The 23812-nt window shown below is 45.4% G+C and overlaps 1 protein-coding gene across 1 annotated transcript in view; it reads left to right on the plus strand.

The window, feature by feature from the left end:
* LOC142765501 (uncharacterized) overlaps positions 1-18376 on the plus strand; it is a 34987-nt gene extending 16611 nt beyond the window's left edge. The window contains exons 2-5 of the mRNA XM_075866591.1: positions 678-810; positions 2647-2792; positions 7541-7673; positions 17914-18376. Of these exons, the coding sequence (XP_075722706.1) occupies positions 678-810; positions 2647-2792; positions 7541-7673; positions 17914-18175 (674 nt within the window). The 3' untranslated portion in view covers positions 18176-18376. The remainder of the gene's footprint in view (positions 1-677; positions 811-2646; positions 2793-7540; positions 7674-17913) is intronic.
* Positions 18377-23812: the final 5436 nt, after the last annotated feature.

The following is a 23812-nucleotide window of genomic DNA, read 5'->3' on the forward strand; positions in this document are numbered from 1 at the left end:
TTCTTTCTTACGCATTATTTGCTAAGCTTCGCGATTGCAGTAGAGCCTCCAGCTTTCATTAGCACAAAGTATCAAGTGAAGGACGCGTGACTTTGATAACGCGCGTGCCATTCTTCAGTTTTGCTAAACCAGAGGTGAGTAGTGAAAATTGCCTAATTTCCCTGGCAGATATGCATAAATGATGATGACAGTGTCTGACAGGCCGCCGAACTTTGTGGTATATACACGTTTGTTATTGCCTTCCTTTTCAATGAACAAGTCAGCGGAATTTACCGAATGCCTGTGGTGCACACCCGTTCATGGTGCCAACAAGCGCTACCCCGGAACATAGACGCAAAATAATCGGCCAAGAATGGATTTGCTGTGAAAATGCAACGTTCATCGCGATGGCAAACGAGCGAGGCATTTTACCACTTGTGTTTGACCTGCACCAAAACTTGTTCATCTTAAGATTTTTCCGAGGTACCTGACGCCGATGCTACAAGACGCTGGAAAAGGCTGCTACATCTCGCTCCTTTATCACGGAATGTTTTCGCAAGTGAATTTACATAACTGCAGTTACCTCTATCAATATGACCTTTTTGCGCTGCTGTCATATATTTATCCATTTTCCCCATTATCGGTATGCCATTCTTATCCATATTTCTCTCAATGCATTGAATTAATCCTTCCTTCAGCCTTCTCTGAAGAATTGGCCTTCAAGCCTGGTTGCACAAGGGAACAGCTGACCGCTTGCGGCTCCGACTACCTTGTGTACAGCAACGTCACCACTCTACCTGAGGGCGGGAAGGAGTTCGAAGAATACTGTGTGTGAGTAATTTAATTGCGTTGGATGAAGCGTAGCAGTAAATGTGCACGTAGTGCGTGTGATTGATTGTACCGTAAATGATTCAAGTGCTGCCTTGTCCAGTTCTGTTCTTGTGCATCTTCTGCGTTTGGCGCTTCCAGATAGAATCATGGATCTTTAAAACTCAGCCAAGTACGTGCTCTTGTATAGTTATTCAGTGTAACTACATGCAAATGATTTTCTGCATAGTTGAGGTACTGTTGTTTTTTGAGAGAAACAAACACGACTGAGAGCTTTCAAGTTTATACATGACCAAGTTAATCGGCAAACTTTAAGTTGATGTAATGAATCTGCGTTAACTTCCCATGAGCTTGATTTTTTTAACATGAATTCTTTCTTAGTGAACTCCAGGCAATTTAGACCTTTCAATCTACGTACTTATCTAGCCACCCACGTCTGCGTGCTCTCGTGATCAGCTCCTTAATTTAGGGTTGACCAAAATTAGTATGACAGTTTAAGATGGTTCAACAAACATGTCTAGCTGGTCATGACATGAATAACATGAAAACGATGTCGTGTACGTAGTTAAACTCTTTCACCCAGAGACGTTTTGCACATACCCGGATGACACAGGTCGTGTTATGCTGGTATGCGCAACAGGTCATGCTATATTTATATCCACTCCAAAATGGTCAGAACAGCATAGTGAAGTTCAATGCTGGATCAACAGAAAGAACTGATATCGGCAAGTAATCACCTAATGAACGTTAAGAATAAAAATATCGGGGTCCCGGCAGGAGTCAAACTCAAGCATTCTACGTGTCAATCCAGTGTTCTACCACAGAGCACCACCAGATCTCGAGACTGCTTGAGAAAAAGACTCCATCCGGGCAGAATGTTGGTGAAACATCAGTCACATACTTAAGCGACTCCCGCTGAAAAAAGTCTACGTAGCACTATCGAAGGCTATCATCTTCGCAATCTCAACCTATTAATTCTGGGGTTGGTAATACGCATGTTGCCATTGGCTTCATTACGCAACTGTACACAACTGGTCATATATGACACGTGCGACTATTCAACCCATATCTATGCATGCAACGCTGGGGACATGATGTGGTATATGTGAAGTTGGAAGCTTCAGCGTGCATTTCGGCGCTAGTCAGTGAGTGCTGCCTCAAGTAAGCAAGTGCCTTCCAGAAGGAGCACGTTCAGGTCAATATGAAAACATACAGCATTCCTCAACCCAGGAGGCTACAAGGCAGTCGCTGCATACTACTTTGTTTCTTTTTTTAACGTGAAATAAATTCTACGCACAGTACATGTTCATTAAGGTATTCTCCGTCGAAGTGTACTGCGTTTCACACACAAAGAAAAAAATACGTGAATGCACTCAGCTTCAGGGTGTTTCAAAAAAACAAACAAAAAATGCTGTCAAACTCTGTTTCCAGAACTCCATTATCGCCAATGAAGACGGAGAGGTTGGCATCGCACAAAGTATAGCTGAATATATCGACGTTGTTCTCGCAGCAACGATGAAATCAGCAGGCTGCCCGACATTTTGGCCAGCACGCACCGCCATCACAGATGATGAGATTCAATAGCACGCTCCTAAAGCGTATGCGCATGCGCTAGATTCTGCCGGCGCGCGACTGCATCGCTGGCCGCATCGCAATGTCCTGCGCTGCGAGAGATTCCCCCCTAAGTGTGAAACAGACTGTACTGCTTCCTCATGCTCACTGCTATCGAAGATTTCGTAGTGCTTGACAAAGGGCAGGAATAATTGTCAAAGAAGCTTTTACTGCCAATCTTCGCTTTCGGTCTCACATCCTGTGCGTTATTCCAAATCGAACTCGCAGGGTCCTGCAGATGCAGATCACGTGCACCCAGGAGTTTGCGAAGCATTGCCTTGATGGCGTCCCACGAGCGGCAGTGATTATAGCTCTACAGGCCATGGAAGAACAATACGAGGCTATCTGCACGGAGGGCACGGAACAGTATGAAAGTACGTAACCTCGCCCTCAAACTATTTCTGGATTATTCTTGCACTGCACTCAATGCAGTCCCAGGCGTGTGCATGAGAGGGTGGAGATTCATTGCAGCGCCTGCCTCTCTTTGCTGGTTGATTGAGAATTAAAAGAGAAAAAAGGGCTTCGCAATGAATGGTAAATGAATGGAGCATCAGATAACGGCATGTCTATGGTCTAAGATCGCTTTTGTCTTTGAAAGTTTGTGCGAAATCTGCGAAGATAAAGAGCGCGAATAACGAAGACAAAAAACTGGAGGCCCCGTAAGCTTCGCTTTGAAGAGTTGAACGTGGTAGGAATATTTTTTTTTGTAATGCGTACTTGATACACTAAGTGTATGAATTATGTTCAAACTTTCTGTGCACGCACCGCGGGCCTTAAAGGGGCTCTCTAACACTTTTCACTACTTCATAATTTTACGTGTTTTTTCTAGCTGGTTGCGTACACTGAAGGCTTAAGAAATGAGTGCCACGAGAACGGCAGTGGTAGGGGCCCGCAGAGCAAAGTTATTCAGCGTAGAAATATCAAAATGTAGCGAAATGAATTTTTCTTCTCAACTCGAGTTTCATGGGCTCACCTTATCGTCCTTCCTTCGCCCTCTGACGTCGAAAGGCTGCCCAATGAATTGAACTGAAAGATCTACCGTACATGAAGCTTGCATAACATATTGCCTGAAGAGGGAAGGACACGGGCAAAACGAGCCAGCTCACGAACACTTCTATAATGTTTTGTAGCATTACTGATCGTTCTTCTTGTAATGACGTATTTTTCTTTTAGTTTCTTCAAATAACGGCGCCAGGAGCGTCACCTCCACGTTTCCTTCCAACTTGCAGTTTACAACCAGCTTTGCAGTTTACAAGCTGGAAAAGTAGGAGAGCTATAATCTCTGTGGCTTTGCGTGAAAAATCATGTCAATGAAAAAAGAAATCCAATATTAACGAATAATTTGATGCAATGTCGCGATCACATTTAACGTTACATTTATCCAATCATATGGCGGCAACTTTCCGGCGTCATTTCTGCTCCCAGTAGTTCTGGCGAGCGCCACTACGAGTTGTGCAGTCAGCCCCGATGTTTTCAAGCGTTAAATTGCCCCTTTAAGGGTGCAGTAGCGTGCGTGATTTTAGTAGTGGGTGACTGCCTTTAATCTATGAAAATTGTGATGGTGTGAAATGTGTGGCCAATGACAGGGCGAAAAGAGAACGGCAGTTTTGATCAGCAGTACGCCTTGGAAAAGAAGTCGTCGAAAAGGAAGAGCGAGTGGGGATCTCTCTAATCTCCCGTTTCGTGGAAGGAAAAGAAAACAGTTAATAACCAGAAAGCCTTGCATGGCCCATTAAACACAAAAATTTACCGGCGTCTCAAGTCGGTGGCGTAAACACGAGTGGTTCCAAAAATCATCAGTGTGCGACGTGACGTTATCATGATGGCACAAATCATTAAAGTTTTACGCCATCGTGTCGTTCCAAGAACGTCACTCTGACGCATGACATCATAGCGTTTTTAAAAATGTAGCAATCACTGAGGCAGTGAAAAAACAGGGAATGATTTTTTAATTATGGAGGCCATGCAAATCCACGTTTAGATACGGAAAGCTTTCGGTGGGTGTCGGGGCAGGAATAATACATTGACTCAGAAAAAATGAAAGATGGCGTTCGCCTTGAAATTGTTTTGGGGTATTTCATAAGCAACCCTCACAACTTTAATCAGGGGCATCTGTGGTCCAGAGTCGCCACTATCTATTGTCGTAATCTTCATGACCATCAATGAAAAAAAATCGCACTGACCAATGCTCTGAACCAGTTTTGGCGCCACCCGACCCCACTGTTCCTCCTTTCCGTGTGTGGCATATGGGGACAGTAGTAAACGTATGCATAAGGAACCAGTACCTCACCTCTAATTAGCCGTGGTCAACTTGCCGGACATGGGGTATGAATACATGTGACCTTTGAGGTATCAGAACTTTCGGACTCCCGCTGCTGAAGACATTACATGGGTTGGCAGTTTTTGAGATTCAATGCGCACGTCTTGTTGATGAAAAAAAAAATGCTGACGGTAACAGTAATTTCTAGGGTTTTGCATACCAAAGCAACGATCTGATTCAGAGGCTCGCAGTGCCGCAGGACTCCAGACTTTTTGACATGTGGGATGGCATAATTCCTACTCTTTACTTACAGCGCAGCACAGCGATCGATAGAACAAGTGGTTTCTACTTCCGTTATTTGCTGAGATTTTTAAATTTTATTTTTATTTATCGATACTGCTGGCCAATATGCTGGCTCATGCAAGAGGGGCAAATACAATAATACAATGACAAAGCATTCACAAAAAGACTAACAATGTAAAAAGAAAAACGTATAGTGTGAGACACTTGCTTCGCATAACAATTTACACAGGTGATAACTACCAAAAGAAAAAAAAAACTCCTTAGGCAATAACAGTGCACGCAGCATGGTATTCGCGACACAATTTCAAGAAATGTCTAAGCAGTGCTCATATTTATACTCAATATAAAGGAGAAATGGTTTTTAATTCTTTTGTAAAGTTCTTCGATTATATAAAATGAACAGGTTGAGAGTTTTATTTTGTTATGGTGCGCGGAAAAAACTATTCATGTGATATTTGGTTTGGGCAGATATTGGCGTAAGAGAAAAACTGTGTCTGTGTCTGGTCGATCGTGTGTTGAGGTGTACTAAAAAAACGAGGCTTCTGAAGGGCAACTTCCCCTTTTATGACGTTGAGCAGGAACTGTAGCCAACCAAGTTTACGGCTATGTTCTAGTGAAGCTATTTATTGGTAAGCATTAGAAGTGATGAAGAATGTTCTCCTTTGTATTTTGCAAAAATAGATCTAACAGCCTTTTTTTGCACACGCTCCAAACTCATGTCTTTTTGGTGTGAAGATCCCACACAACCCTTGCATATTCAAGTTTCGAACGCAAAATTGTGTTATATGCCAAACTTTTTGTATTTGCCGGAGCTTTTCTAAGATTTCTTTTCGAAAACCACAATTTTCGCAAGGCTGCAAAGCATGTAAGGAATATATATGATCTTACCAAGTATGTTTGTTACTAAACGTGGCGCTTAAGTATTTATACTGGTCAACTTTTATTATTAGGGTGTCCATAAGAACGCAAGAGATTATGCTAGGTTATCTTTTTCGTGTTACTTGCAGGGAAATTGTTTTTTTACATTTATTTCCATTCCCGAAAGCCTACACCACTCTGAAAAAGCTGTGAATGATTGCTGCAAGCTTTGGTTGTCATTCTGTGAGGTAACGTCTTTGAATATGACAGTCATCCGCAAATAAGTTTACATGCACGCCACTAGGGAGTTTTTCCGGGATATTATTTATATAGATCAAGAAAAGGAGTGGTCCCAGTACGCTGCCTTGCTGCACGCATGAGGTTACATGGCGCGCACGAAACGAGCATTGCTTGATTTCTACTAATTGCTGCGTGTGCCGTAGGTATGCCTGGATCCATGATATAATGCTTGAAGGGAGACCCATGCACTCGAGCTTGTAGATAAATTTTCAGTGAGATACCCTAGCCAAAACTTTACTGAAATCGCAACATTGCATGTCAACTTGTCCGGACGAGACAAGTACTTCACAGATATCATTAACAAGTGACACAAGCTGAGTTGTATTCGGTAACCCTTTTCGAAATACATGCTGTTGAGGAGAGAGGACCTTGTGATCACTCAAATACTGGCGAATAAAACCAGCTGCAACGTTTTCTGATAATTTACTACACGTACTTGTAACAGAAACCTGTCGATAATAAAAACCGCAAGATAGTCTCCCTTCTTATAAATTGGGACAACTCTGGCTTTACGCCAGTCGGATAGAATATCCTCTAAGCGGAAACGTAACTTGAAAAACTCTGTTAAGAAAACACAAATATGTTCTGCGTAACTTCATAAAAAACATTCGGTATCCCGTCAGGGCCTGCAGATTTACGTACGTCAAGATTAAGAAGCATTTCTAATACGCCTTCTCGAGAAATCGTAATTTCGTGCACTACAGGTTTTGCATTGCTTAGTTCATAACAGTCTAGTTCGGAAAACACACTCCATAAGTAATCATTGAAATGTTCTACGATTTCTTGGATCTTCTATAATTTTACCAATAATGTTTACTTTTTGTGTGTGTTTTTTATTGACCTAAGTAGTGTCAGAACTTTTGAGGAGAGTTTGTAATGAAATCAGGAAGGCTATATGATTAAAAAATCTATCCCTCACTTTTTTCACTTTAGCCAGCAACTCATTTTTTTACGACCAATGGGCTTTTGCATTTATGTTTTTTTTTCATATCATCGAGCCTGTGCCTAGTTTGGATATTTCTCTGCTTAACCAAGGGTTTGACAAGGGTTTCTCAATGCTCTTCAAAGGAATGCATTTGCCAATACAGTGAGTATTGGTGCCCGTAAACACTTGCCAAAAAAGCTCTACATCGCTGTCGACAGTATTTAGGTGCAGGTCTGAATAATAAAATAATAGATTCATCATCTGTTGCATTAAACATATCAGTTGAATTCATTGCCATTTAATTTGTACTAGATCTTTTCCCATTCGTGAGGCAAGTTGTATTCTACTATTCATTTGCACTGCTCAAGTGACTCCTCCACGCTTCAAGATTGAGCAAAACACCCTTATCTGAATTAATTTCACATGAGTTTTGGCGGTGAAGTCACAAGCCCAGCCTTTCCCTCTTCGGTTCGCAGATTACCAGAAAAGCATCGCGTGCCTGAACAAAGCCGGTAAAGACATCAACCTATGCCACGCCAAGATGCGCGACACAATGGAGATCGGAATAGTGGCTGCACCTCGTGGCCAGACCATCGGCTACCCTTGCTGGTGAGTGTATGACGCTTAGGCAATGACATTCGTCTCAAGCAAGCCAACTGGAGATTTCACTGGTGTCGCACTGTCGGTTCCTAATTAGCAGGACACACCGATCGTTTACACCAGACTGTCAGAGGCAGTGAGAACGGGCACCACGAAAATGGCGATATCTAGGAAACAAAACCTGATTTAATTATTCTAATATAAGGTAGAGCAACGTGTTACATGAAACAGAAACGAAATAGAATGTACGAGCTTTATTGTTTCAATCTTAGAAGCATCCACAGCAGGCTAGTAAGACAGTCATCCAAATTATTGGTCAAGTTCTTTCAGGTTAATGGGCGAAGCAATAACAAACTCGCTAAATGCGCATAAAAATATGGGCACAGATAGTTGAATACAGGGCTCCCAATTCACGTACGCCATGCTGTTCCTTTAAGAATGTGAACAGCAAATGTTGCGATCCAACCATAGACTTGATTGGTATACCTCTGGAGCGTGCATAAAAGTAAACATGCCGTTCATTTGTGAAATATTCTGGGTGCACAATTTTAAGTGCTAACATGAGTGATTTTGTGTCTTTTAATAACATCATTGCTTACGACATCTATGCTGACGACACTCGCTCATTTTCAACGGCAAGCAATGAAAACAATCTTGCAAGATGCACAAAAGTATTTAAACTTGATTGTGAAAATAATAAAAGCGCTAACTGTTAGCAACAAAAAAACTATAGGAAAATTGAGACAATTCTTCTTCAACCTATGAAAGCAAACATTGCCCTTAATCCACTGCGGAACGCTAACACTGAAAAAAAAAAATACGGTGAATCCCTCTGTCACAAGAATCTGTATAACACGAAAGTGATACTTATCCTCCAAGAAGTTGTTGCATGTTTACTGTACTTTGATACAAAATAGCTTGAAAGTTGTAGCACCGAAAGGCGGGCGAGTTGGAACTTATCCATAGTGGGCAGCGCACAAAAGGAAACACACAAGAGAAGGTTTCATTGATCGGAAGTAATCTTGCGTAGCACTTGATTTTCTGTGTACACATGTATATATATGCTTTCTTTCAAATAAAACTTTCAGTTGTTAGACCAGCGCTTGTCCTGATTCCTTCTCTTGTGTGTTTCCTTTTGTGCGCTGCCCACTATGGATAGCTTGAAAGGTTGCACATTGTCTCTTGATGTTTGTCAACTAAAGCACTGTTTAACGGGAATGCACTCGCCTTGACGTTTAGTGACACATTTTGATTCCGACGACTAACGCCCATGATCATTGTTAGAGCAGATCTTTCTGATCATAGATTCTTGTGGTAGCTGTACTAGTTAACGATGAAAGTAGAATCAAACAAAGCGGTGCGACAGTGAGAAGTGTCACTGAATGGACGCCCAACTTGGGTAAGGTCGCCATCTCGCGGCAAGTTAGAGTATTGAACCTCACTGCCCGACTATAATAAACGCAACGCGCATCGAACGTAAATGGAGAACGTGGAGTTACAGCCAGGTTACGTAGAGCTATGTTTGGTATTGATGTATGCTGTGAGCGAAGCGCGCGCTACCGATAGTGTCCTCACATAATGCTATGTTGATGCACTGAAAAAATTGCACTTTTCATATTGCAAATGCGACCAATGAGATGAATGCATAGAAAGGATGCGTTGAAAAAAATTGTCAATGTCATGATGTAACACTTGCCTTTACAGAGAAAAGATCACCGACCGAATTCCGCGAAACGTGAACGATTACGGTGGCCTGAAGCTATATGCAGTACATCAGCGCATGCTAGAAAGATGGCCATCTTAAGCAGAAAACCACGCACATAAAACGCGAGTCAGGTAAGCCTCTTGATGTTCGACACATGAGGCCGATCACCCTGACATCCAGCGTCGGCAAAGTTAATGGAGCACGCTTGCATACGAAGGGTGACGATGGCTCTTTGGAAGCGGCACGCTTTCGGCACCCACATCATTAGTTTTCTCAGGGGACTTTCCCCGGAGGATGACACGCTTTATATATGTAAAAAATGTCGTTAATGAACCAAGCACGCAAGTTCAAGCCCAGCTTGGATAAGAACCCAACAGAGCCTTCGACACAGTGAGACACACGTCTATTTTAGGATAAGATCAGCCGACTGGATCTCGGTGCGAGGCTTAGCCGGTACATCAGCAGCTTCCTGAACGGACGGGACGTGACAGTGAAGATCGATGGGGCCTCGCCGCCGGCGGTTGGCATATGGTGTGCGGGTAGGCCGCATGGCTCGGTATTTTCCCTCGTGCTTCTTCATGATCGGGCAACCAGAGCATCTCGACCCTGTGGAGGGAATCAAAGACACGATCTATGTGCAGACAACGTGACCATGGGGACCGTGAATAACAAGAGCGTCAGTGACACACAAGACAGAACACAGAGGGCAATTCGGAAGGTAGAGTGGCACCTTGAAGGCATGGGACTCGCGCGGTAAATCAGAAACCATGTTTCATAGTGAACGCCCGTCATTTGGTTATCTATGACCCAACGAGGGAATGTACCCAAATACAGACGATGTCGAAAGTACGAGTGCTCAACCTGTGGCTGGAAAACAATGCTGTCGACCACGAGCTGTTTGTGCGACTGCAGAACAAAGTGGCCACCGCCAAATACCTTCTTCTACAAGTAGCAAAAAAGAAGGAAGGCCTGAAATAATCCAACGTAGCGAAGTTTATAAGTGCGTACGTGCGGAGAAACATAACATACGTAAACGCGCACGATGAATGAAACAGGAGATGAACCGACAAGCAGAACGTGGTAATCCGCAACGCGATGAAGACAGCACTTAGTGTTGTCCGCTGCACGGAAGCCCATAGACTCCGTGAGCTGGGCATGCAAAAAACGCACGATGTGATCGCTGAGGCACGGTAGATTGCACAGTTCGAGAGGCTGTCTTGTCGGGCACCAGAACGTAACTCCACCTGCTCAAGATTCATTATCACAAGGAGTGGACACTGAAGGAAGCAATGCTACCTGTAAAGTTAGTGATCAAATGGTGACAGAAAGCTTTCCGAGGAACATGTAACCTGTTCACGACTTGCGACGACGCAAATGCAGAGCGATAGCGATACCGATGGAACACCTAAGACGAGAGAGTGTCCTTTTTGTCGATACGGCCACATATCCATGGTTAATCGGTGACAGCAATGAGGGACGACAAAACCACCACCACTGACACAGAACGTGCTAGTATAACTGGAGGCACAAACACCACCACCACAAGACTGCTAAGACGATGACAGCATAGCCAGCGGCACCATCGATGACAAGTCTGTCTGACGGTGGCAGCACCTTCCTCCTCTGTAGCGGTCGTGGATACTACAAGAAAGCTCTGGTAACAGGATGGAAGAGGCGGCCGTCAGCCGAAGCTGCGGAAAAGATGGTCATTGCCTTCTCGGTACTCCATGGAGGTTAGGACGATACTTTGATTAATAGTAACCCTAGATTAGTGATTCAGAGCTTTACTAAAGACTGGTGGTGTGAGGAAACCGCAGGGCGCGGGTTTGAATCCCGGCTGCGGCGTCTGCATTTCTGATGGAGGCGGAAATGTTGTAGGCCCGTGTGCTGAGATTTGGGTGCACGTTAAAGAACCCCAGGTGGTCTAAATTTCCGGAGCCCTCCACTACGGCGTCTCTCATAATCATATAGTGGGTTTGGGACGTTAAACTCCACATATCAATCAATGGTGTGATTGATATGTGGAGATATGTGGAGTGATATGTGGTGGCTGGCATGCTGAATGCCACGGCCAGGAACTTTGTATCAGGCATGATTACGAACAAAGCCTTCCAGTGGTTCCCGGCACACATGGGAGACATTGCAGCTAGCACCACCAACAGCCGTGAAAACAGCAGCAATGCCAACAGGTAAAGAAAAACAGGTGCCCCACCGAACCATAACTTGCGCAACCACCTCGTCACGAGGCAACTTTCCACGGCGCAGGGGCAGCCAACATCGCTATTTGGAGGCAACACGCGGCGAAACGGCGGTGGTCACAAGCTCGGGCACCACTGATACCACCTCTATGGGCAGTCAGGCAGGCAGGCAGGGAGGGAGGGAAAAGGGAGGGGGGAGGGAGGGAGGGAGGAAGGAAGAAGGGAAGGAAGGAAGTAGGGCGACAATAGTTTCTAAGACAGTCCCACACGCCGAGTGGGTGACCAGAGGAGCACGAGAGAACCCAGGGAAAAGTTCACGTCTTTATGGTGAGAATCGCAGAGCTGTCGTTGGTGCGCTTGTGAGGCCTGTAGACGGTTACTTGCGAATTGGCGCGCATGATCGGCGTCAGCGACGGCTTCCCCGGCATATTCATTGGCCGCAGGTTGGAAAGTGTCTAAGCGTAGACATGGATCCCGGCCGTATAGGAGATAGAAGGGCGAATAGCCGGCAGTGTTGTGAAGGGATGAATTCTAAGCGAACGTCACATACGGCAAATGAATGTCCAAATCCTGGTGGTCTGGCGCAACGTATTTGGCAAGCATATCGGTTTGGGTCCTGTTGAGGCTCTCCGTGAGGCCATTTGACGAGGGATGGTACGAAGTAGTAAATTTGTGCTTGGTATGGCAAGACCTCAGGATTTTATGAACGACAGCTGATAAGAACGTGCAGCCACCGTCGGTGACAAGTTGCACTCAAATTATGTCGTACAGCAGAAAGAACGCGACGTCGGTAGAGCAACTGGTCGGGGGTGCTCGTGTGATTACGTACGGCATCGCGTAGTCTGTGGCAACAGCAATCCATTTATTTCCGGCTGTGGAGAGTGGAAATGGGCCCAACAGGTCGAGACCAACTCGAAAGAAAGGTTCAGTGGGAACATCGATCGGCTGAAGGAAGCCAGCTGGGACGGCAGACGGCGTTTTGCGACGCTGGCAGGGCTCACAAGCGGCGACATAGCGTCGAACAGAGCGGGCAAGTCCCGGCCGAAAAAACTGACGTCATACGCGATCGTATGTAAGAGGAACGCCCGAATGGCCCGTAATGGGAGCGTCATGAAGTTGGTGCATAACAGTGCAGCGCAGGTGCGCTGGGATGACAGGAAGTAAGTCAGATCCGAAGGAATCAAGGTTACAGTGGTATAGGGTGCCATCTTTCACCAAAAACATTCGTAGGGATGGGTCGCGAGGCGTTGAATCCAGTTTGTCAGTGATGGCTCGTAAACACGCTGAACCCCGACGTTGCTCTTCGCCAATGTTCAGTAGCTGCGACACGGAATAAACGTCCGCGATAGCTTCAGTATCAATTGTTTCGTCCACAGCGTAGCAGGATAAACAATCCGCATCCTGATGTAATCGCCCTGTTTTATGCATCACAGAGAACGTGTATTTTTGAAGGCTTAGGACCCAATGAGCGAGACGTCATGTGGGTTCCTTCAGGGAGACTAGCCAGCAGAGCGCGTTTTGATCCGTGACAACACAGAATGAGCGCCCGCACAGGTATGAACGAAACTTGGCGACTGCCTATACAAGGGCAAGGCACTCGTGCTCTTTGATGGAATAGTTGCGCTCAGCTGGAGCATAGCCTCCTATATTTATATATAGGAGGCTACGGCTGGAGAAAGCAGTCGACTTGCGTAGGCTATAACATGGTCGTGTCCCCGTTGGTGCTGCAATAGCACATCTCCTATGCCGTGTCCACTGGCGTCCGTGTGAATCTCGGTTGGGGCTGTTGCATCAAAGTGAGCCAAGATTAGTGGCGTTGTAAGCAGGGTCGTAAGTTGGGAAAACGATGACGCTTGGTCATGGGCCCAGATAAACGAGGCGTCTTTCTTAAAGGGGTCTGTGAGGGGGCGTGAAATGGTCGCAAAGCCCTTAACGGAGCGTCTGAAATAGGAGCACAATCCCACAAAACTGCTGACATCCTTTGCGGTCCTCGGCACGGGAAAGTTTGTGACTGCGCGAATTTTCTCTGGGTCTGGACGCACGTCTTGGGCATCGAAAAAGTGACTGAGCACGGAAACTTGACGACGAGTGAAGTGGCACTTAGAGTTGGTAAGCTGGAATCCGGCTCGACGGAAAACGTCCAGAATAGCTGATAAACGATCGAAGTGTAAGTAGAATGTGGGTGAAAAGACAATAACATCGTCAATGTAACACAAGCAGGTGGACCATTTCAACCTTTGGAGCAATGAGTTCATCATTTTTTCAAATGGGGCTGGCGCATTGCAGAAACCAAAGGGTATGGCATTGAACTGATAAAGATCATGAGGAGTGATGAATGCGGTCTTCTCGTGGTCCAACTCGTCGGCGGCTATCTGCCAGTGGCCTGACCGAAGGTAAATAGTTGAAAAATAAGTAGCACCGTACAAGCAGTCGAGGGCGTCGTCGATGCGAGGCAAAGGATAAACGTCTTTTTTTGTATTTTGTTAAGGGGACGTTAATCGACACAAAAGCGCAATGTTCCATCTTTCTTTTTAACAACGACGACTGGAGTTGCCCAGGTGCTGCATGAAGGCTCCATAATCTTTTTGCAAGCATTTTCGCGACTTCCTGTTGTATTATTGCATGCTCCAATGAAGAAACACAGTAAGGCCGTCGGTGGATGGGACTTGCAAGGCCAGTATTGATGGGATGGGTGACAATCGTCATTTGGCCCAAAGAGTTGCTGGCAAAGACAAAATGCTACGATGGCCCTCAAGAACGTGGCAAAGCGCTGCAACTTGCTCAGACATGAGGTCCGATGACACTATTCACTCGATGCCGGCGCCCCAAGAACGTGATGGAGTGGAACCACTGACTTATCTGCAGCAATCTTCCACTCTGAAGGGCTCGACATGGTCGTCTTGGAGAGCGGTAATTTTGGCCAGGGACCAGTTCTACCCTGTGGTAGAACTTGGGTGGTGAATGATAAATTGACCAGTGGAAGGAAGGGGCGGTTTCTCGTAATCGTCAGAATCATAAGCGGCACAGCAACCCCATGCGAAAGCGTCATGGCAGGAATGGGGGCCACCATGTAATTACCATCAGGTACTGACGGCGTGGAGGATAAGTCGACATGTGTGACAGAGATAGGTGGGAGGCGCGTGAAATCAATGCAGCAGAGGCTGGTTTGTGGTGGGCTGGTCGCTTCGGAAAAGAGAAGTAGAGTGAGATGGAGAGCGCCAGCTGAACAGACTATGAGGGCAGAGTGCATGGCTAGAAAATTCATATCAAGAATCAGTTCATGAGGGCAATGTTCGATAACGGCGAAAAGAACGGCCGTGCGTCTCTCCGCAATAGAAACTCGAGCAGAGCACATGCCAAGAATTGCGACAGTTCCTTCATCGGTGACTCGTACAGCTCGGTTGAGGGCGGGCGTAATGAAGGTTAGCACTCATTATGGACACATGCGCGCCAGTATCTATCAATGCTCTGACACGAACATTGTCGACACTAACGTCCAAAAGGTTCCGGTTCATCGTTAACGTTAGGCGAGAATTTCTCACGAAGGTCGTCAACGCATCTCCACTTCCAGAAGCTGGACGGCCTAGTTTTCCGGTCGGAGGTGCTGCGGATAGGTCGGGGAGGCCGCACGGCGTTGTGGGGGCGACCGTGACTGACGACGAGCAGGGGACGGGGACCGGTCGTAGAAAGGTCTGCTCAGATGAGCTGCAGGAGCGGAAAATGTGGTCGGCATTGATGGAGCAAGTGATGGGACGACTGGCGGACAGAAGTTGCATGAGACTGAGGAGCATAATGTGACGATGGAGCCCAGCGGTTGCGGCAGTGACGAGCGATATGATCAACGCGTCGACAGTTAAAACACATGGGCCTGTCAACAAGGGTACGCCATTCGGACGGATTGCTTTGGATGCGAGGAGCAGAAGGGGGATGACAAGAAGGCTCAGCAGAGTATACGGCAGGAACAGGATGTAGGCCGATATTCGATAGCTCTTGACGAACGATGGCTTGTATAAAAGAGATCATGGTCGGGGAAGGTGCAGGCGTCGGAAATGGCGTGGATACCGGTTGTGCTGCCTCAACCTCTCAACGAATGATGCGTGTGAGGTCGTCACATCGATAGGCCTGGTGGAAGGCGTCGTCACACGAAGAAGTAGCCGCTGTGTTCGAAAGGCGCACGATGCTTTAGGCTACGGGCGGGCTTTACCTTGTTGGAGACGTCGGCATTACTTAAGAATGGTTTCCATGCTCGATATGTTAAAAACTAGCAGATTGAAAGCATCATCCGCAATGTCTTTCAAGACGTGGTTAACCTTTTGTCTTCCGACATGCACTAGTCGGCCTTGGATCAAAGCGCCAAAACGTCAAGAATGTAGGAGACATATGATTCGGTAGAAGACTGGGCCCGTGTGGCAAGAGCCTTCTTCGCAATGAGCTGACGACCAGAGAAATCGCCAAACAGGTCGCGGATCTTTACTTTGAAGAGATCCCAGCTCGTTATGTTAGCTTCGTGGCTTTTAAACCGTGTTCAAGGAGTGCCGTCCAGGCAGAAAAGCACGTTGGCGAGCATGAGCGTGGGATCCCAGTGGTGAGTAGCACTGACGCGCTCGTACCGGTTCAGCCAAGTGTCAAGATCAATCGTAACATCACCGGAAAAAGTGCCGGGATCCCAGAGGTGCGGGAGTGTGACGTAGGTGGAGGCTTCGACTCATGAGGGCAGTATAGTGAAAGTACCAGCAGTCGAAGCAGTCGAAGGGACGCCGATGTTGCGACTGCTGCGCGTCTCCATCGAGGTATGGGGGTCGTCCACTTTCACCAATAATGTTACGAGTAACTTATTTATAATATATTTACAAGACACAGAACTCTACGAGCAAGATGGCGCATCAACCAAAAACTCACTTCGTCCTCCTCTTTCATACAGCCGCGTTTAGTGGCTGTTATATATATATATATATATATATATATATATATATATATATATATATATATATATATATATATATATATATATATATATATATTTATATATATATATATATATATATATATATTTATATATATATATATATATATATGGGATATGGCACAACGGGAGCGTTGTCAACAAGGATAAATATATTTATTTCCCAACAGTTTCGGGAGGGGACCTCCCTTCATCAGGGGATGAGTTATACTGACATGAGCTTCCAAACTTCCTTGCTGCCGCGTCCCTCTCGCCTTGAAAGACGTTTGCGAGAGTGAGAGAAAACTGGAAGAAGGAAAAAAAAGAGGAGAAAAAAGACGAAAAAAGAAAGAAAAGAAAGAAATTTTTTTTCTTTTTTCGTCTTTTTTCTCCTTTTTTTTCCTTCTTCCAGTTCCCTCTCACTCTCGCAAACGTCTTTCAAGGCGAGAGGGACGCGGCAGCAAGGAAGTTTGGAAGCTCATGTCAGTATAACTCATCCCCTGATGAAGGGAGGTCCCCTCCCGAAACTGTTGGGAAATAAATATATTTATCCTTGTTGACAACGCTCCCGCTGTGCCATATCCCATACCTTCACGAAGACTAACTGGCCCATTGAATTATTACTCCCACTATATATATATATATATATATATATATATATATATATATATATATATATATATATATATATATATATATATATATATAATCTATCAAAAGACTCCGGTACGCGGAATCGTTCAAAGGCAAGCTATTGCTATCTACCACTTACCGCTGTTGATGAGCATCTCGGGGGAAACTATCGTGTTTTCAGGATTACCAGAAAAATGACGCAATGAGCGCTTGTCGCCACATCGTCACGACGCGGCGGGCGCACGCTCTCATCTCCCCCGCGTTCTTTGCCCCACGGAGAGGAGGCGGGTGGACATTCGCTCGCGCGCCCTTATCTCGTGGTGGGGAGAAACATACGTATTGGCTGGCCTTGAGATTTCACCGGAACAATTCTGTTGTAGTGGCCAGGCGCACAAAGGTCACTGCAATTGTTGCCCAGTCTTCATTTGCGAATAAGGCACACTTTTCAGGCACAGCGGAGTAACAACTGAAACAATTATTCCCGTTCACTTGTATCTGTGAGTACGTTTCATGCGCCATTTGTAAGGGAGAAACGCGGAGGACGTTTTGATCTGCTTGCCATTCTGCGCGTTACCTTCCCATTTGTTGCTATCGCGTTCATTGCTTCGCCTTTGCGGCAAAGCTGTGAAATTTTAGCGTGAATGTGTACTAACAAGCTCAAGTTCACACACTTCTCCATTTTATCTAATACAGATTTGTGGTGTGTAACAGTGAAAAAATAATTGCGACCATTTCTTCGGTGGAATCACAATTTACTCTTTACGCACGCAGCGGATACCACGACACCCAAGACTGCTTCGGAAATGCCCTCGAGAACTGTTCCGGCACTCCAGCCAAGGAGTTTATGAGCAGCGTCCTGGAGAAGGTGTTCGGCGAGCCACTTAGTCTTGTTTGTGGTCAGTATGCTAGAGACTCTGACGCGTGCAAGACACTGCCTAAGCTGGCTCTCCCGGCAGACTCGAAAGACTTTGGCAAGAAGGGCTTCATCGAGCTGGCCATAGACCACGCTGCCGCTGTCTTCAACCGGCACTAACCACATGGCTAATCATCGGACGTGTGCCTGAGCTTTTAACAGTTGATTCTGACTATGCAATAGAAAAGAAAGCTAGAAGGCTTAGAACGCTCATTTCTGCTTGAAAATTTTCGATGGTCTAATAACGCACCAAAGTCATGTTATAACTTGACAAATAACAAACGAGCAGGAATTGAAATAAAGCCTCTGCCATAAACTAAACGTATGCATCGTCAGTTAGGAGTACATTTTATAGAGAGAACAGAGAAACAAAAACTTTATGCGGTGTGTCACACTGAACGGCTACATGAACTGAAATAGTTCACTGCAACAATGAGTACCTGTGAACATCACTTCAAAAAAAAAATCACAGCATATCCACGTAGTTCTTGATGATGAGTGGGGCGAAGCGCCCATCAATCCATCCATGCCTCCATCCATTCGTTCGTTTTTACTTCGGCCCTTCCGCGCGTTTGTCTGTGTGACCATCCGTGCGTCAATACGTCCGTTCATGAGTCTGTCCCTGCGTCCATGCGCCCATCCGTGCGTCCGTACATTTGTCCATGTGTCTGTCTGTTCGTGTATCCGTCCATACGTTTCTCCCTGCGTCCAACCATCCGTCCACGCATCCATCTGTGCGTCCATCTACCCGTACGTGCATCCGTGCATCTATCTGTGTGTCCATCCGTCTATCTAGTGAACACTAAGTATCGCCATCGCGCATCTTTTCATCATATATACATCAACTAGAAGTACCACCATCCAGCAGACATTCCAAGGACTCAACGAGAGGTGGCATGGCCGGACTAGAGAAGCGGCACGCGCGCACTCTCTTACGACCTGCGCTTCGTGTCTAGTTCCCGCCTTTCACCTCCGCTAGTTCATGGCACTGCAGCCCAACCCTCGCTAAACCTTGCTAAAACCAAAGAGGTTACGCCCAGCGAGTTTAGCGTGGCACCATTTTCTGGTCAGATAGTGCTCAAAGTGCGTCTTTCTGTTACTAGTTTTTTAAGCATAAAATTCAAGGCAAACTTTATTGAACAACTGAGTCACTGATACTCGCCACTGTAGGTTATTTCATCAGAAGCAACTATCTTTTTACTTACGATTAACGTGCCAGGGTTTCCTCCTCAATTCAAAAGAGTGCGCACGTGCCGCTCCTCTTGTCCAGCCGTGGAGGTGGCTAGCTACTACTACTACTACTACAACTACTACACATACATACATCGTGGATGCACGACCCACGGCAAAAAGAGCTTCACCCCTAAAACAAGATGAACATGTATAAGATACAAGAGAGGCCAATCAAATGACACAGTGTGATACTGGAAATAAGGTGCAGTCGTTTGTGGAGGAAGCGAAAGCTTGCACTCCATGGTCAATACAACCAATACAAAGTCAAGAGTAAAGAAGGAAGGAGGAAGCAAGAAAAAGGAGAAGGCAGGGAGGTTAACCAGAAAGACATCCGGTTGGCTATCCTACACTGGAGGATTAGGGAAGGGGACAAGAAAGACGAGAAAGAGGGAAGAGAGGGAAAAGAAAAAAAGGGTGGGGGAGAGACTGACAGTAATTTCACTGCAGCGTGTAGAACTCTACCACATGTCACAGGCGTTCACACAAGCCTGTCTTTCTCAGGAAACACAGCAGGGCTTTCACTGCCTTGTGGGCTGACGAGGCACGTGGACGTTTCTTTAATAGCACCTGCACAGAAAGAGGCCGATCATCCAGTCGCCGCATTCCGTTGGCAAGTACTTGTCTATCTGAGGCAAAACGAGGACAATGGTACAGCAGGTGTTCGATATTTTCGTCGGTGCCGCAAACATCGCACGCTGCACTGTCAGTAATTCCAATTAAGGTGGTATAAGCTTTCGTGAAGGCAACTCCCAGCCAAAGGCGATAGAGAAGCGAAGCTGCACGTCGATGTAGGCCGGGTGGAGGCTGGAGTTGTAGTGAATGGTCGAGCTCGTGCAGTCTTGCACGTCGTATGCTTGATGTTTTCACTCAGTCAGTGTGAGACTGCGGGCAAGTTGACGAGTCTGCCTCGTCACATCCGCTTTTGAAAGCGGAATCAGAACGCTGTTCGCTTCTTTATGTGACGTGCGAGCAGCATGATCTGCAGAATCATTGCCGCCTATACCACAATGCCCAGGCAACCACTGAAAGACGATGTCGTGGCCTTTTTGTATTAAAAGGTGGTGAAGTTTCATGGTTTGGTAGGTCAACTGGTCGTGGCATCCGCGTCGGAGAACTGATAGCAGGCATTGTAACGCTGGTTTTCAGTCAGAAAACACAGCCCATTTACCTGGTCTTTCTTCTGAATTGATGAGTTCCAATGCATTGCGCAGAGCCTCGAGTTCTGCCGTCGTTGACGTCGTCACATGTGAAGTCTTAAAACACCGAGTTACCCCTTGTGATGGTATAACCACTGCTCCACCTGAACTAGACGGTGTAGTAGAGCCATCCGTGTAAATGTGCACGTGGTTACTGTACTTTTGTTCCAGTAGGACAGTAAGGAAGAACATGCATATACTAAGCAAAACATTACGTTTTTAAAATTTATTCGCCCTTAAAGGTGCACGCAAAGGGTTGAATAAATGTAGAGTAACCCTGCCTGACAATGATGTAGACACCTAGTGATGCTTTGTGCAGCCACAGGCATGGAAAGATTTGTATTAGCGTACCATTTTTGAAGGAAGCCATTAATAAAGGGCAACTCAGTTCTCATTCCGCTGCTGCGAGATATTCACACCGGACGTAGAATGCATATTTCTGCAAGAAACGTTTATGTCTGCTTAAAATGTGCCCCGCTAGATACCACCGGCTAAGAAGGTGAGAAAGGACCTTCTGAACCATTCACGCCATTGCCCAGTGGGTGTTTTTTTTTTCATGAATCAAAGAGAAACGGACATGTAATTTCTTAGAGGTTGAAGTGCAGAGACAGTTCCTTTTTTTCTACTCAAGCTAGTTTGATGACTAGTAATCAATAGTATTTCACGAATTATTGCAAAATATCCCGCTCGTGTACATATGGTGTCGTACATTTATCTTCCTTTCTCAATTAGCAGAGCACTGATATTGATAACATTGACGTTTAAGACGTTCTCCAACATAGATACGTCACTGTGATATACTTTATAGGATTTTAGTGTCCGTCTTGCGGAATGTTGACTAACGATTTTGCACTACACGGTGCAAAATAATTGAGATAAGATATGAAAACCTTAAAAAAATGACATCGTATCTTCATAATAATCTGCAAATGTCGTCGAAAGACGATAGTCTTGCGTGTCAAAAGAGTGAACAAAACATATATTTTATGTTCTGCGCCAGAAAATCGGTGAATGGTATTCTGGATTCGCTGCGTTAGAGAGCCTCGAGCGTGCAGTGGAGGCAAACGAATGCAACAAATCACGTCACACGTGAGACATGAGCGCCATCTGGTAGTTTTCTTGGAAAATGAAGCGCGCAGCTCTGAGACAAGTGTGCGCGCCTGTCTTAGAGGTGATAAGGTGCAAAACGCAAGGCGACGGGTAGGTGCCACCACAGTCGCGTCTTAGATAATCATTGGAAACACTTGCCTATTCGTGCAAGCGTTGCATGGTCAGTTCAGCGTGATAAGCGCTATGGTTATTAAAATTACTAATGCATACATTTTCTAGTAAAAGATGCACATGCAGAATATATACGTGTTGTTATGGCGCCCCAGACATGCTAAATAATCGCTTTTGAATTGAGAAAATCACAAGCAAGAACGCCGAATTTTGAGCAACATTGGTGGGCGCTGCGGATGGGGTCGGCCGTTTTAAGTACCTCATGCCAATAAGAGTAGACAAACAGACAAATGTACAGACAGACAGACAGACAGACAGACAGACAGACAGACAGACAGACAGACAGACAGACAGACAGACAGACAGACAGACAGACAGACAGACAGACAGACAGACAGACAGATAGACAGACAGACAGACAGACAGACCGACAGACAGACAGACAGACAGACAGACAGACAGACCAAAATTTTTGCGTCGAAGGTTCCCAAAAAAGGCTATCCTCTTTAAAAACACTTTCTAATATCAAGCTTGTTCTATGTCCCAGATGTTTGCTCTTCATACGCTCTATTTATATAGTAGACCATGCATACTAATATATCTAGTATGCTTGAAATGTTACTACGTACTCACTTTTTTCATCAAAATGTAAGGGATTTTCAATGTGACACATTGAAGTTTTGCCCGCCTCCGTAGATAAGTGGCTATGGCGCTCAGCATCCTACTCCTCGAAGGGAACGAGTTTGATCCCAGCTGCAGCGGTCGCATTTTGATGTAGGCTAAAAGGTAGAAGCTCGTGTATGGTGCGATATCACTGCACGCTATGGAGCACGAGACGAAACAAATTTACGGAGCCTTTCACTATAGCATCTCTCGTAGTCATATCGTGGCGTTAGGACGTAAAACCTCATATATCATTAATAATATATAAATGATGGTTTTACCTAAACACGAAATTGTTTTATTGAGACTCAGCTCTTTTTTTATTCAGATTTTTTTATCCATTCTTTTCTTGCCTTTTTGCAATCTACTAAGCTACGAAGTTTCTTTGTTGACCTCCACTGTTCCGCTTGATATGCTACTGTCCCTAGCATGCAATGATTAAAAATTTATGAGTGCAACGCAATATCATTTGCCACAAATAAACAAAGGAAGAACCAAATTGAAAGGAAAAAGTAGGAAGAAGCGGAGTGTGATTAAGTTAACCAATTTGTTGACGCTAATATAGCCTATAAATATATGCAACAAAGCACAATCGTTTGCTGTTATACTATATACGCGATTTTAGGTTACTAAACTGACTATAGGGCACGTCGTAATACGGGGCATCACATTGATTTTGGAGGCGTCGCTCTGATTACGGTGCCCTAATATTTTAGCATTCGAATGTCATTTTGCGTTCGAAAGCTATCGAAAGACGGTCGCCGTGCCCGGTAGTCGAACCAGGGCCCTTGAGCATAGCAGCTGCACACCTTAGCAGCTACGCTAGCTGCGACAACGGCTGTCGCTGCACTAGTTGTATGCTCCCGTGTGAGAAGTTACGTGAAACGTTCTCTCGTTTCGCAGAAAGTTATGAGAATTTAGTAGCGCACATAATGATGTTGATCTGGGAGAGCCGTACGGGACTATGGGTCTGATGCCGTAGCATTGTTCATGAAGAGCGACGATATAACAACGCACGCATTACAAATATTTATTTGAGTTAAAGACACTTCATCCCATAAAAAAACGATTCATCAGTAAAAACAAATACGGCAAACCATATTGTGGGCTTTCGTGCAAACTAATAAAAACATTCTCGCACATCATTGGTTTGTCTTGCGACGAAATATTTGTAACGATATTCGATAACTTTGCATAAACCGTTAAATCAACTAATATACCTGATCGTCGAAGACTGTTGTGGCAATAACATTGCTCGATTCACACCCGAAAGTGAAAGTCTGTCACAAAAAGCGATGATGGCTGTCAATGCGGCAAGATCAACGAATAGGACACGCACAAGTCGAACCTTCCGCGCTTTAAGGCTTACCAAAAATTGAGTGCACGGAATGCATTACGTGAATTGCGCGCCCTTTACTCTCTTTCATTGTACGCACGGTAACTG

This window comes from Rhipicephalus microplus, chromosome 6, assembly GCF_043290135.1.
Source record: "Rhipicephalus microplus isolate Deutch F79 chromosome 6, USDA_Rmic, whole genome shotgun sequence".
Classification (NCBI taxonomy): domain Eukaryota; kingdom Metazoa; phylum Arthropoda; class Arachnida; order Ixodida; family Ixodidae; genus Rhipicephalus; species Rhipicephalus microplus.